This window comes from Eublepharis macularius, chromosome 3, assembly GCF_028583425.1.
Source record: "Eublepharis macularius isolate TG4126 chromosome 3, MPM_Emac_v1.0, whole genome shotgun sequence".
NCBI lineage: Eukaryota > Metazoa > Chordata > Lepidosauria > Squamata > Eublepharidae > Eublepharis > Eublepharis macularius.
This window is the reverse complement of record NC_072792.1, coordinates 2,871,105-2,885,101: the sequence shown is the minus strand read 5'-3', so window position 1 is coordinate 2,885,101 and position 13,997 is coordinate 2,871,105. Positions and strand designations below refer to the sequence as shown.

The following is a 13,997-nucleotide window of genomic DNA, read 5'->3' as shown; positions in this document are numbered from 1 at the left end:
GGGTGCCAGGGATGCCACAGGACCTTGCTCCGTGGAAGGAGGGGCAGTATGCCTCACCCAGACTCCCTCTCGGTCCACTTGCTGGCCTGCTCAAGTTGGGCTGCTCACCCTCTGCGGTCTCCACCATCCATTCCTCCAACAACTCTCCTCCAAGCCTCTGCTCTCACACCACTCCTCCCTAACTCCACACCATCACTCCTCCTCAAACCCACCACCCCAGTGCTCTGCTGAGCCATCCTTTACAGGGCCTTCTCTTCCCACCCACCCTCCTTGCAGGCTCCACCTGCCAGGCCACACCCCTCCCTGGCCTCCCAGCAATGTTCTGGGCTGTCTCAAGCTGCTGCAGTTGGGGTAGCTGGCTTGGCTGCACAGGTCAGCAACAGCTGTGTCTCATTGACTGGCTGCCAGGCCTCTCTGGCTGAGCTGGTTGCTGAAGTCAGGCCCAGCTGTGGCCCCTTGGCTGGCCACCCCGCCTTTCCAGCAGAGTGCCTCCAGCAGCTCCACCCGGAGGGGCTTTGCTCTTGGCATCTCCTGAGCCAGGTTACTGTCTTCTAGCTGAGGTGTGGGCTGGGGCATGGCTCTGAGCTGTTGTGGCTGCTTCTCCTCCTTGGTTGGTAATGGCTCTGGTTGGGCAGCTGCTGGGTCCCCATCCCCCCTGTCTTTGCACTCTCCCTTCATTTTGCTTAGCCCCCTATGCTCCCCCTGGAGGGTGGGACTGGCTGGCCTCTCCCTGCCCCTTCTAGCCCTCTGAGGCTTTGGACCCTTGCCCCTTTCCCCTGGGAAGGGCAGGTTCTGGCCCTGGCTGCCGGCTGGGGCAGCAGGGCAGCTTCCTCCCAGCGAGGCCGGGGGCTGTGTCTCAGACTCCGGACACAACTGTCTGCGGTGTGATTCAGTGACCGATAGGGTACTACTTGAGTGAGCTGATGTACATGGTGGGATAAATCAGATTAACATAGAATTGGCATGATTTGGCTTATCGTTCAGTACGCCTGATCTAAACCAAACCCTTCAACTATTACCTTCTTATATCTAATAAAGATTTCTGCTCGTGCTGTACTAAAATAATTTCTCCTGTTGCTACAAGTTAACATGGATGCTCTGCTGTTACGTGTTGGAAACACAGTTTAACTTGCATTCTTCAACTCAACAGATTGAGTATGAAAAAAAGAAGAAAGAAGACGGAAAACGGGCCCGGGCTGAAAAGCAGCAAGTGTTGGACATGCTCTTTTCAGCTTTTGAAAAACACCAATATTACAATATTAAAGACTTAGTGGACATAACCAAACAACCCGTGGTAAGCTCTTGCTCTGAAAATACTGTCTAAAGTGATACCGCTTTCCACTAAGTAGTATATTTATCACTTAAGAATGGTTGATGTAGAGTATATTTCCTCAAAACGTACTCTAAATAGGAGCAACATATATGTTAAATACTTTGGGTAGATTAAAAGGGACATATAAATATTGTTTTGATGTGTGTTTAACAATTAGATATGTTTCTGTTGGCCTGCCTGGTTGTTGTATTAAATGCAAGTCCTAGGACCTAAGCAGGTAAGTCTTCATACATCAGGTATTCAAAACGACAATGAAAGAAGATACATACAGTGCTTGTATTGAACTGGGAAAAATGGCAAGGGTTTGGCTTGATATGTTGATGCAGTAGTCATCCCTGTGGCTCCTTCATGTATTAGATTCAAATTTCAAGCCGTATAAATTCAGAGGGAAAGAAAACAACAGTCCTTGTGCAGCAGTCTGTTTCTGGCATGGGAGCTCCAGTGTGCATGTGGCGCTCTCTGGTCCGACATGTACTTCCATGCGGTTCAGTGAAGAGGTCCATCTGGTGTGCTGTGACATGCGTACATCAGCTCCTTCTATTGACATAAAATTTGACAGCTGTGACCTTGCGGCGTAAGGGCCTGAGAGAGACAACCAGTTACCTGTAGCTTTTTGAATCCGTGGGTGGCTTCATGTAGGAGTAAAAGAAGCTTCTTTCACATACCTGGAGCAAGAAGAATATTTGATTATCTGAAGAAGATATTTTGAAACGTGCTCCAGTAGCAACCATAATGTTTGTGGTGTGTGATTGTTTGAGTCTCATATTTTTTCTATTTATGGATTCTTGCAAATAGTCATTGGATTCAGTTATATTTTACTGTGTATCTGGTGCATAATTGTGTGTGTGTTTTCTAGAAATAGATTTTTCATTCTTTTTTATAAACAATATAGGGTATAGGCTTTTGTTTTCCTTGTGTGGTTATGCACTTTTTCATAGATCTTCCAAGGGATACCGCTTGTGTCACTTGTGTCTGTTTTAACCCTGGTTTGTGTGAGGCAGGTGCCTGTGCTGCAGCTGTGGTTTTCAGGAAGGGTCTCTGAAGAGCTGAGCCACAGGGAGGTGATGATGAGAGATGGAGTTACAGGACTGATGAGGAAACTAGGTCCGTTTGGCCTGTTTCTTAAAGAACTCAAAATGTGAAATTTCAGTGAAGTGGAGAGATATTGTCCATCTTTTTCAGTGGTTTCAAATGAAATGTATAGCTCAAAAAAATCTAAAGATCTGTTAAAAAGAAGAAAATCAGAATTGATAATAATAACAACATTTGATTTATATACCACCCTTCAGGACAACTTAACTCCCACTCAGAGCGGTTTACAGAGTGTATTATTATTATCCTTACAACAATCACCCTGTGAGGTGGGTGCGTCTGAGAGCTCTGAGAGAGCTGTGACTAACCCCAGGTCACCCAGCTGGCTTCAAGCGGAGGAGGGGGGAATCAAACCCCACTATATATAAAGGTCGACTAGGTGAACGATATTGGTTTGTGAATCATTTACAGACTAAAGAGCAACAACGTCAGATTAAGTGGGAAAAGGATATCAGTTGCCCAATTCTTCAGAAAGGTTGTGAATATATTTGGAACGATATTGGATATAATGTGGTTAATGTATAAATGAAAGAGAGCTTTTAAAACTGTAGTTAAGGTGTTTTATTTGTTCATTTACTTCATTTATACCTTCGGGACCTAAAGTAGCTTACATTGTTCTTCCCCCCTCCATTTTATAGTATCTTCCACCCTCTGATATTAAAGGGTATTATTGAATTGGCACAAGCAAAAAATGCCAGCTCAGAGATGCAAATATTGTCCATATGTTTTGGAAATACCTGTCCATTGTATCTTTTAGGGAACCAGTATGGATTGGGAAAGGGTGGAGGGAGAACTTTTTCTGCCTGTCCTATAATGTTAGACTTTGGGGGCACCCAGTGAAATTGATGAAGAATAGATTTGAGATAGACAGAAGGAAGAACTCGTGAATAATTAAATTGTGGAATTCACTGCCAGAGGATATAGCGATAGGCACAAGCATAAATGGCTTTAAAACAAGATCAGACAGATTAATGGAGGAGGTCCATCAATGGCTGCTAGCCACAGGGAGTAAAGGGAGTCTTTGCCTCCGGATGCTGTAAAACAGAGAAACCCTTTGCTAGGAGGCAGCTTCAGAGGGGGCCTGGGAGACTGGGAGCCATGGGCTGTCAGAAACTCCTCTGGCTGGGGTGGGCTACTTTTTATGACTGGAGACTTCTGCCTCTTTCCTTCTCACCAGGGCTGATTAAGGCTTACAGGCTGCTGAGGCAGCATGGTCTTCTTTTCTCTTTTGAGGTCCTTGTATGTTGTCCACACAAGTCTTGGAGGCTACTGAGTACAAGTTATAAGGATTACATGGAAAACAGTACCACACAGTCGACAACAGAAAATTCATTCTGGCATATTGTAAGAACATTTCTTTTATCTCTTTTTGTCTCTCTCCAGCTAGTTTAATTTTTTTTGTTCCTTTTATTCTGGCAAAGATGCTGGATATACGAATTGTGGAAACTTGATTGAGATTGGAGACCGTGGGTTCCAGCCATCAGCACCATCAGTGTTTTTTACTTAATAAAAAATAGAATGGAACTTCAACAAATTTACTACAGTTTAGCTTCAACCAATTTACTACAGTCAAATCCAAAATGGCTGGCTGAGATATTGGCCTCTTGAACAGACAACAGGTCTGTTCCTCAGAACAGGAAGTAAGACCATGCGGCCTCTGCACTGTATCTCAAGGTTAGGGACAAGCCCTGTGTGGCCTTTGCGGTCTCCCTCCCCAGCACTCTCCTGCACCAAGGAAGGGGCTTATCAAAACACTGCATGCAGTACCTCTTACTCCCTGCATTATTTTACCTAAACATGCCTCTGTCCTCAGCTGGGAGTAAGAGGTGTGTTTAGCTAAGGGAAGCTTAGCTAAATTTTATTTAATTAATACTAAATATTTGAAGCTCAAGCCTTTTACATACAATGAATCAAGCAAAGCATCCAAGATGGCTCAGTGCTCTAACTCAACTCAAAATTCTTACACTGGGACCGTTCCTCAGTTGTATACTGTCTTTGTTGGCCCTCTTGGGCAACTAACTGGCCACTCTGTAAAAGTATAATGGGCTACTAGTCTGATCCAGCAAAGCCCTTCTTATGAGCCTTGAAATATCTAATCTTGTTATGTGGGGGAAAGGAAGTCAGAACCAAAATGATACATTTATTGATTGAAACTAGAGAATGGCACGAAACGGGGGAAAAAGAACCCTGAGTTTCATGATTCATTGCGTTCCATGAACCGCGAACTTTCATGAAATTGTCCCATTTCATGAAATGATTCATTAGGTTTGTGATTCGTCCGATCCCAGGGCCCTGCAACGGCCCCATTCATACCCAGAGATTCCAAACTTGCAGGGAAACTTCAAAGGCACCCTCACCCAACAACCTTCCCAGCAAGGACAAGAGCAGAAAATAAGAGGCTTTTCAGTCTCTTTTGAAGCAGCAGCAAATCCAGCCAAAAGCTCCCAAATCCACTCTCTCTCACTCCAAATCCCAGCAGCAGCTCCTCCCTCTCCCTCTGTCTGCTGGAACTGAAAGCACGAGGCAGAGACCTGTGCCTTATATAAAGAACTCTCAGAGCAGAATCGGAGCTCTCTGGTTGGCAGACAGACCTGCCTAACAGGGTTTGGAGGGATGAGATTGGTGTTCCCATGGCTACAGAAGGCCCATCCCCCCCCCGCTCATTGCTGTCATAGAACAGAATGGGAGTTCTCAGGCTGGCAGAGAGAGCTGCCTATCAAGGTTATGTGGGCTAAGATTGGGGTTTCCACAGCAACAAAGGTCTACAGACATTCCAGGCCTATGTTGCCTAGGGAATCAATGGATTGGCAGTAGCCTGTCTGGCATCATGAATCAAACTAATCGGCCCCAAAAGTCATGGATTTTTGAAAAAAAAAGGCCCCACGAAACGCGTTCTTGCAGTACACGAATTGGCCCGATTTGTCACGAAATTTGATTCGTATTTTGATTTGTGCCCATGTCTAATTGAAACCTCCTGATTTCTTCTTCCATATTCAGGTCCATTTAAGTCCCACATTCAAACATTTCTTTGCAGAGAAGGAAAGGTTTAAGGGTGAACTGAGTGTGTCTTGCAACTTCCCCAGTCACAGCTTTAAGGACTGGGAGAGGTGACAAGTTTATGACTAACCAGAGGGATATTTTGAACTTCAAGGCAAGTACCTAGAACAAAATGAATGGTTTTTAATATTCCCTAGTCTGCTCCTTCAGGGCAGGGGTCGGCTACCTCCAACATGTGTGACTACAGCAGCACACTTTCTGCTTGGCAAGCAGGGCCGGATCCTTGGGGTAAACAACTGGACAGCCGTACTGGGGCCAGCAGTGCAGGGGAGGCAACAGGTGTGCCTTCTGCCTGTCTTCGCCTCCCAGACCTGCACAGCGCCCAGACAAGTCTGAGGCAAACCCCTGAGATGCTGGAAGCCCTACTGAAGCATCTCTGGCTAACCAGGGTGTGCTCTGCCTGCCTGTCGGTTTGCTGGCACAGCAGCATCTGCAGGGGGAGGCGCTTCATTCTTCTGTACTTGGGCCAAAAAGGTTGAGGGAAAGAGCAGGGAATGACCTTCCTTGAGTCCAAGTTGTCTAGGGGAAATAAGTTTTAAATAGTTGTTTAAACAAATTTACCATAGTCTCTGGTTGGAAAATGTGGATACACGTGTCTGTTGCAGAGCTCAGCTAGCTTAATTTTTTCATGGGCACGGGGGACCCCGCAGATCTCATTCTCTGAACAAGGAATCTTTTCTCAGACACTGCAGGCAGTTTTGAAAATGAAGCTGCTCAGGCATGAAGAGTAACCCTTCCCACATAAGTAAAAAGTGAACCGTAACATATGTATATTCTGCGTTATTAAGCAGTGAAGGGTGTGCATGTGTGGGAGGAACCTTCCCTGTTATTTCTGCCTCACTAAATCATGACATTGCACATGCGTCTGTGGATGCAGGCAGTCTGGACAGGAACTGTTGCTGCACTCCGTCGTTTGGAGCATGACATTCTTGCCCAGATATTGTCTGGAAAATCGCAAAAGGTCAGAATCTTTCTACATCAGCCCCTTCTTCTCGTTTGTTTATGGTAAATGATTATCTATCTCCCCCCATTGCCCAGCATTCAACTTTTGTGTAACTTGCTACTTCCCTTTCTCTTGCTCTTTCCTCCTTGCAAAGGCACAAGGACTTGGCTTCATGGTGCATTTGTTTTCCTGGCAGCCCATGCCAAGTGTCGAGTGTCTTGCTTTACCCCATTACAGTTCATCAGTGCAGAGGATCTTGTCATTGCACTGGGCTGCCAAACTGGTGTGTTTCCTTTTCCTATTATGTAAGACAGATTTTTTTTTTATCAATCCAAATTTAATACAAGAAATGATAAAACCGGAGACTTCCGGTTTGGGATCCATGGAGGTCTAACGCAGCTCCATTTGCGGAGCTGACCGGACTGCCGTTTTAAGCGGCCGGCGGGGTGAAAATAGCCCGTGGCCGACTGCTCTCAGGCGGAGAGCAGGCAAAGAACGCTCAAGACCCTAGGGCGAGTTAGATCTCGGACGAGGGGGGGCTCTGCGCAACGGGTCCCCTCCCGATCCTTGAGGTCCCACCCTGCGACGGGTCGGCTACAATCTCTGCGGCAGTTTTGGGGCCAATTCGGCTGGCATAAGACCTACATACCCAAGCTTCGATTGGGAGAAGAAGCGGAGAGGAGAACTTAAAATCGAAACAGCGATTACAACCCGAGAAAAGTGAAGGGAAGGTAAAGATCACTATCTTCCGATACGGGACAGATTGATAAAAAGAGAGAGGAAAAAAAGTAGATTTTTAAACTGCAACAGATTAGTGAAAAGGAGGGGAAGACTCGGCAGGAGTTGTATTTGAAAAGAGACTAAGTTTAAAGAAGTTATTAAAGAAATTGGACTATTGTTTTGAATACCTGTGGTTTTGGAGCTGTGAGAAAAAGACACCATCGCGAGATCTGCTGTGGGAAGACGGGGGACAGGAAGTGCGTAACAACAATAGAGTGGCTGGAAAGAAGCGGCCCTTGCTGGAGGGCAGGAAGAAGGGAATCGCCATCTTTGAGAGGGGAAGGGTCGCGGCCTCAGCGGAAAAGGAAGTAGGCCATTTTGGATTACAAAATCATAGAGAGACCATAGAGAAAAAACGCCCGACATTTTGGACCCTTTAAAAATTAATTTATGCAAGAAGACCGGGACATTTGAAATAAAAAAGGTACTAAATTTAACGCCACGGAGTTAAGGAAGAGAGCGGACTCGTGGGAGCGAGCTAAAGCAAGCCCCACGATGTCGAAAAAAGAGTGGCAATCGGCAATAGAAAACCTGGACAAAAAACTTTTAGAGGTGATCAAGGAATTTAAAGACATGAAATTGGAGCTGATTAAAGAGGTTAAACAGACAGTAAAATCGGAGCTGTCAGAAGTAAAATCGGAGCTGTCAGAGGTGAAGAAAGGTATGGAAACAATACAAAACGAATTACAAGGGACGCAGCAGAGAGTTAAAACAGTAGAAGGAGCGATGGAGAACTTAGCAGATACGCAACAAACAGAGATGAGACTGATGAGGGGAAGGATGGCGGTTGCGGAAAGTAGACACATGGAGAAGCAGCTGAGATTTCGCGGTCTGCCGGAAATGGAAGGAAAGACAGCGCAAGAACAGATGACTGAGGTGTTAGCTGAATACCTGGGGAAGGAGGAGGAGGAAGTTGTGGCTATCCTAGATGTGGCATATCGTGTGAACTCGAGAATTGCAACCCAGAGGAAAATACCAAGAGACGTGATCGTACAATTTACAACACGAAACATGAAAGAGAAGATTGTGACTAAACAGTTTCAAGATCCATTGGAGATCGATGGCAAGACAATCATTATAATGAAGGAATTACCCAGATCAGTGTTACTAGATCGGAAAAAATATAAAGCGCTAATCCAGATGTTGAAGGACATGAAAATCAGGTACAGATGGGAGCTTCCAGAGGGTTTGTCCTTTGAATTTGGAGGTGCCAAAAAGCGTATCAGATCTGAGCGGGAAATGGAGCGATTTATAAGGGACAATGAAAAAGACTTACCAACAAGATTATGAGTATGGAATGTAAAGTACTATCTTGGAATGTAAATGGACTAAATTCACCGAATAAGAGGAAAAGTATCTTCCACTGGCTATTAAAACAAAAATGTGATATTGTTTGTTTGCAAGAGACTCATATTCGAAAACAGGATGTAAAATATTTAAAATTGGGAAAATTGGGCAAGGACTTTGTAGCGGCCTCAAGTAAGAAAAAAAGAGGAGTGGTGTTGTATGTAAATGAGGAGCTACAACCAAAATTCATAATGAAAGATGTGGAAGCCAGATTTGTAGCAGTGGAATGTACTTGGAACTTAAAGAGAGTGTTGGTAGTCGGAATTTATGCACCTAATGGTGCAAAAGAAAGCTTCTTTGAGGACTTGAGGAAGCATTTAGACGACCTTTCATATGATCAGATAATTCTTGCTGGAGACTTCAATGGAGTGACAGACTTGGAACTGGATAAAAAGACCACAATGGCACAAAAGAAAAGAGGATTATTACCAAAGCTCTTTTTTGAGCTGATTCAACAAGAGACTCTTGAAGATGTATGGAGAAGAGAATATCCTAAAAGTAGACAGTTTACTTTCTATTCTGCAAGACACTCTACATTATCAAGAATTGATATGATCTGGGCCTCAAAAGACTTGGCGTTATGGACTAAGGAGGTAGAAATAATGCCGATGGTAGGCTCAGATCACAACCCAATTATGTGGAAATTAGGGAAAAGGAGAAAAAGGAAAGCATGGAGAATAAATGAGGATTTGCTACAGGAAAGAGAGAACATGGAAATACTGAGAAGAGAGACAAAGTTTTTTATACAATACAACGTGAACAAAGAAGTACCAACTGATAAAGTTTGGGATGCTTATAAGGCGGTTATAAGGGGCATACTAATGGACTTAAATGGTAGAGCAAGAAAGAAGAAAGAGGAGAAGAGACTAGAGATTGAGGAGAAAATAAAAGCCAAAGAAATACAGCTAAAAAAGAGACCAGGGAAAAAGAAATTATATCAGGAAATTAAAATACTTCAAGAACAGCTAACAGCAATGAGTAATAAAGAACTGGAGTGGAACCTTAAAAGGCTGAATCAGAAAGCGTTTGAGGGTGCAAATAAACCGGGGAAGTACCTGGCATGGCAATTGAAGAAGAGAAGGGAAAAGAAAACAATAAATAAAATCTGTGAAGATAACAAAACGTATTTGGAACAGACTACCATTAGTAGAGCCTTTTATAAATTCTACGCTAAGCTGTATAATAAGAAAGAAGTAAACAAAGAATCAATAGCGTCATATTTGGAGAAAATGAAACTTCCAGAAATTTCGGAAGTTTGGAGAAATAAATTGAACAGTGAAGTAACGGATGAGGAAATAAGTAAGGCAATACAATCTGCAAATCTAGGAAAGGCGCCAGGGCCAGATGGACTTACGGCTAAATTTTATAAGACAATGGCTAATGAGCTGGCACCATTCCTAAAGGAGGTGATCAATGGAGTTTTAAGGGATCAAAGGATTCCAGACACTTGGTCGGAGGCGAACATATCATTGATCCCAAAAGAGGGCCAAGACTTGACTAATGTGAAAAATTACAGACCTATATCGTTACTTAATAATGACTATAAAATCTTTGCGAAGATATTGGCGGAGAGACTGAAGGGGTGGCTCTCGGAAGTTATAGAGGAGGAACAAGCAGGCTTTTTGCCAGACAGACAAATCAGAGACAATTTAAGGACAGTGATTAATGCTATTGAATATTATGATGAGCGTTGTGACAAAGAGGTTGGTTTCTTCTTTGTTGATGCTGAAAAGGCGTTTGACAATTTAAACTGGGACTTTATGTTTGCCACTATGGAAAAGCTACAACTGGGAGAGAGATTCATCAGAGCAATTAAGGAAATTTACAGAGACCAGACTGCAGCAATTGTGGTGAATGATGAATTGACTAAGAAATTGACTATTAGTAAAGGAACAAGACAAGGTTGCCCGTTGTCTCCACTGTTGTTCATTTTAGTATTGGAGATCCTGATGATACAAATACGACAAGACGAGGAAATTCGAGGAATAAAAGTTAAGGACTATTCATACAAGGTCAGAGCATTTGCGGATGATATAACGTTAATTGTAGAGGACCCATTGGAGAACATGCCAAGAGTGATTGATAAGATCAAGGAGTTTGGAGACTTGGCAGGTTTCTATATTAACAAAAAGAAGTCAAAGATATTATGTAAAAACATGACTAAGCAGAAACAACAATTGTTAATGGAAATAACGGACTGTGAAGTAACAAGTAAGGTGAAATATTTGGGAATTGAACTGACTGCAAAGAACATAGACTTATTTAAAAACAATTATGAAAAACTATGGATTCAGATAGAGAGAGACTTGATTAAATGGAATAGGCTGAATCTGTCATGGTTGGGTAGGATTGCAGCAGTTAAGATGAATGTGTTACCAAGAGTAATGTTTTTGCTACAGACAATACCAATCATCAGAGACTCTAAACAATTCGAAAAATGGCAGAGGAAGATATCAGATTTTGTATGGGCAGGCAAGAAGCCTCGAGTGAAAATGAAAGTTCTACAAGACGCAAAGGAAAGAGGCGGAATGCAACTGCCCAATCTGAGACTCGTATCATGATGCAATCTGCCTAGTGTGGCTGAAAGAGTGGATGACATTAAAGAACAAGAAATTACTAGCCCTAGAGGGATACAAAAAAATATTTGGATGGCACGCATACCTATGGCACGATAAAGTAAAGGTCAACTCGATGTTCCTGCATCATTTCATACGGAGAAGTCTATATACAATCTGGAAGAAGTACAGAATTTATCTACAAGAAGGAACTCCTTTGTGGGTAGTTCCATATGAGGTGATAGACCCGAGAGCTGCTGATAATGAACAACAATGTTTAACTTACAAAGAAATAACTAGAACTGAAGCATCTAAACTCAGAATAAAGACGCAAGAGGAACTATCACCTTATTACGATTGGTTCCAGTATAGACAGATCAGAGACTTATATAATTCGGACTCTGTAAAGGGAGGTATACGAATAGAGAATTCGGAACTAGAGCAGACCCTTCTTAAAGAAGATAAGAAAAGAATATCTAAGGTATACCAAGTACTGTTGAAATGGTATACTGAGGATGAGACAGTTAAAACACAAATGGTGAAATGGGCTATAAATTTTAATAAAGAAATAACAATGGAGGCATGGGAATACTTGTGGAAGACTACAATGAAGACAACGACATGTACTAGCATTAAAGAGAACATTTATAAAATGATCTATCATTGGTACATGACACCAAAGAAGATTGCGCTAGGGAATTTGAATACTTCTAATAAATGCTGGAAATGTAGGAAGCATGAGGGCTCCCTCTACCATATGTGGTGGTCGTGTGAGGTAGCTAGGCAGTACTGGGGGGAAATAATAAAGGAAATGAGTGAAATTTTACAATTTCAAATTAATAAGAACCCAGAACTCCTGCTACTAAACTTGGGAATGGAGGGAATTCCAGCCCATCATAGGACATTGATATTTTACATGACGGCAGCGGCTAGACTTTTGTATGCGCAAAAATGGAAAGTACAAGAAGTGCCAACCATTGAAGACTGGATTTACAAATTGCTGTATATGGCAGAAATGGACAAGATGACAAGAAAACTGAGAAATCTGGACTCAGGGCAGTTTAACACAGACTGGGAGAAGCTGAAACAATATTTGGAGAAGAAATGGGAGGTGGGAGGAAAACTGTGGCAGTTTGAGAACTACTGATGTATAATAAAGTGTAGAGGAGGGTGACTTTATCGGGGGGGAGAAGAGATAAAAGTGGATCTATAAGCAGTTAGATTAATAGATGGATATATATATAGATATATGAAGGCTAATAAATAGAACATTGATAGAAAATAATTAACCATAAGGATTAAATATAAGGATTGAGTAACCAATAATATTTTCTTTCTTTGGTAAGATCTGTATAATGCACCAAACGGAATGTCTGAGGATAAAGATGAGTCAAATTGATTGACTATATGATGAGAGTTATATTGAATTATTGAATTATTATAAGAAGACAGAATGAGTAATATATGGAGCATAAGTTAAATTGTTTGACTTAAATGAATGTATGATTTACATGGTTTATGATTTATAGAAATATTTGAATTATAGAAATTGGGATAAATTGTTTATCCAAGATGGAAATAAGGACTTACAGTTTGGGTATAGAATATTAAAAATAGTTAAGGATGTACTGCTTAGAATAAAGGAGAATATATATTTGTTTTAGATAGAGGAATCTAATAGAAGTAAGGGAAAAGGGACAAAGGGTTGGAAAGCTGTTGGAAGTCAACAAAAAGGGGGGAAGGGAGGGGGTTAGAAATGAAAAAATTGGGGAAAATTGAATGTAAATGTAAAAATAATGGATTCTAACCCAATAAAAATTTTTTCAAAAAAAAAAAGAAATGATAAAACCGTACAGTACAAACAAGAAAGGGATTAACCACTCTTGGCAAATTGTTAAAAACCCTAGAATTACAATAAACAAGCATTTAAACTTCGTTGCATTGGGGGAATTACTTCTTTGGCATTTAAAACATCTAAAATATGGTTTCCATATTGCATCATATTCAAATAAAGGGACTGCCATATGCAAGTTCCCAAAAAACGGATTATGCATAATCCTACCCATCAAATATTGCTCCCAGATTTTCTGATACCATTTTTTAAGCAATGGGCCTTTGAGGGATTTCCAATTCCCAGCAATGACCAGACAAGCAGAGGCAACTAATGTCGAGACAAGAGATCTGGTATTCCTATCTAACACAGAGTTGGGCCAAAACTCCAATAGGAAAAATTCTGGGGAGTGTGGCAACGAAAGACCCATCATGTTGAATATCTCTTTGTGAACCACTTTCCAAAATCCCTGAACAAAACGGCATCCCCACCACATAGGCAGGGTCGTGCCTTCCTGCTTGCAAGATCTCCGACACAGAGGGCTCAACCACCTGTTCATCTGATTCAATTTATGTGGTGTTAAACACCAATTGGACAGCAGCTTGTAAAATTGGAGTTTAATATTCCAACAACTAGATTTGTTGGAAGGGGAATTCCATATATGTTTCCAATCAGATCCCGAGAAAACCCGTTTTAAAGAATGAGACCATTTTTTTTGGTATGGCAGAGGGTCTTTATGTATCACTGTAATGATTCCAAGTAAATGGGTGCCTGTGTCTTTAAATGCTTGGATTGAGCTAGGTGAAGAGTGGGGGTGAGAGAGGGAAGAGTGATTGGCTCATGACTGAGAGTGTGGGCGGAGTGAAGGCAGTTTAGACTGACAGGGCAGGGAGAAAAGGTTTCAGTCAGAAGAAGGCAGGCCGGCTGTGTGCTGCCTGAGTATGTGGAAGTGTTTTATGAGAGAAATATGACCTGCGTGGAACCTGAACTGAGCATGTCTGTGAAAGGACACTCAGTCAGGGGAAGGGAGGCCGGCTGTGGGCTGCCTGAGGAGTTTTA

General features: G+C 42.3%; 1 protein-coding gene across 2 annotated transcripts in view; it reads left to right on the top strand.

The window, feature by feature from the left end:
- Nucleotides 1-13,997, top strand: part of GTF2F2 (general transcription factor IIF subunit 2) — a 98,534-nt gene that overhangs the window by 75,326 nt on the left and 9,211 nt on the right. For both annotated transcript variants that reach the window (XM_054973684.1, XM_054973683.1), the window contains one exon: nucleotides 1,151-1,294. In XM_054973684.1, the coding sequence (XP_054829659.1) occupies nucleotides 1,151-1,294 (144 nt within the window). The remainder of the gene's footprint in view (nucleotides 1-1,150; nucleotides 1,295-13,997) is intronic.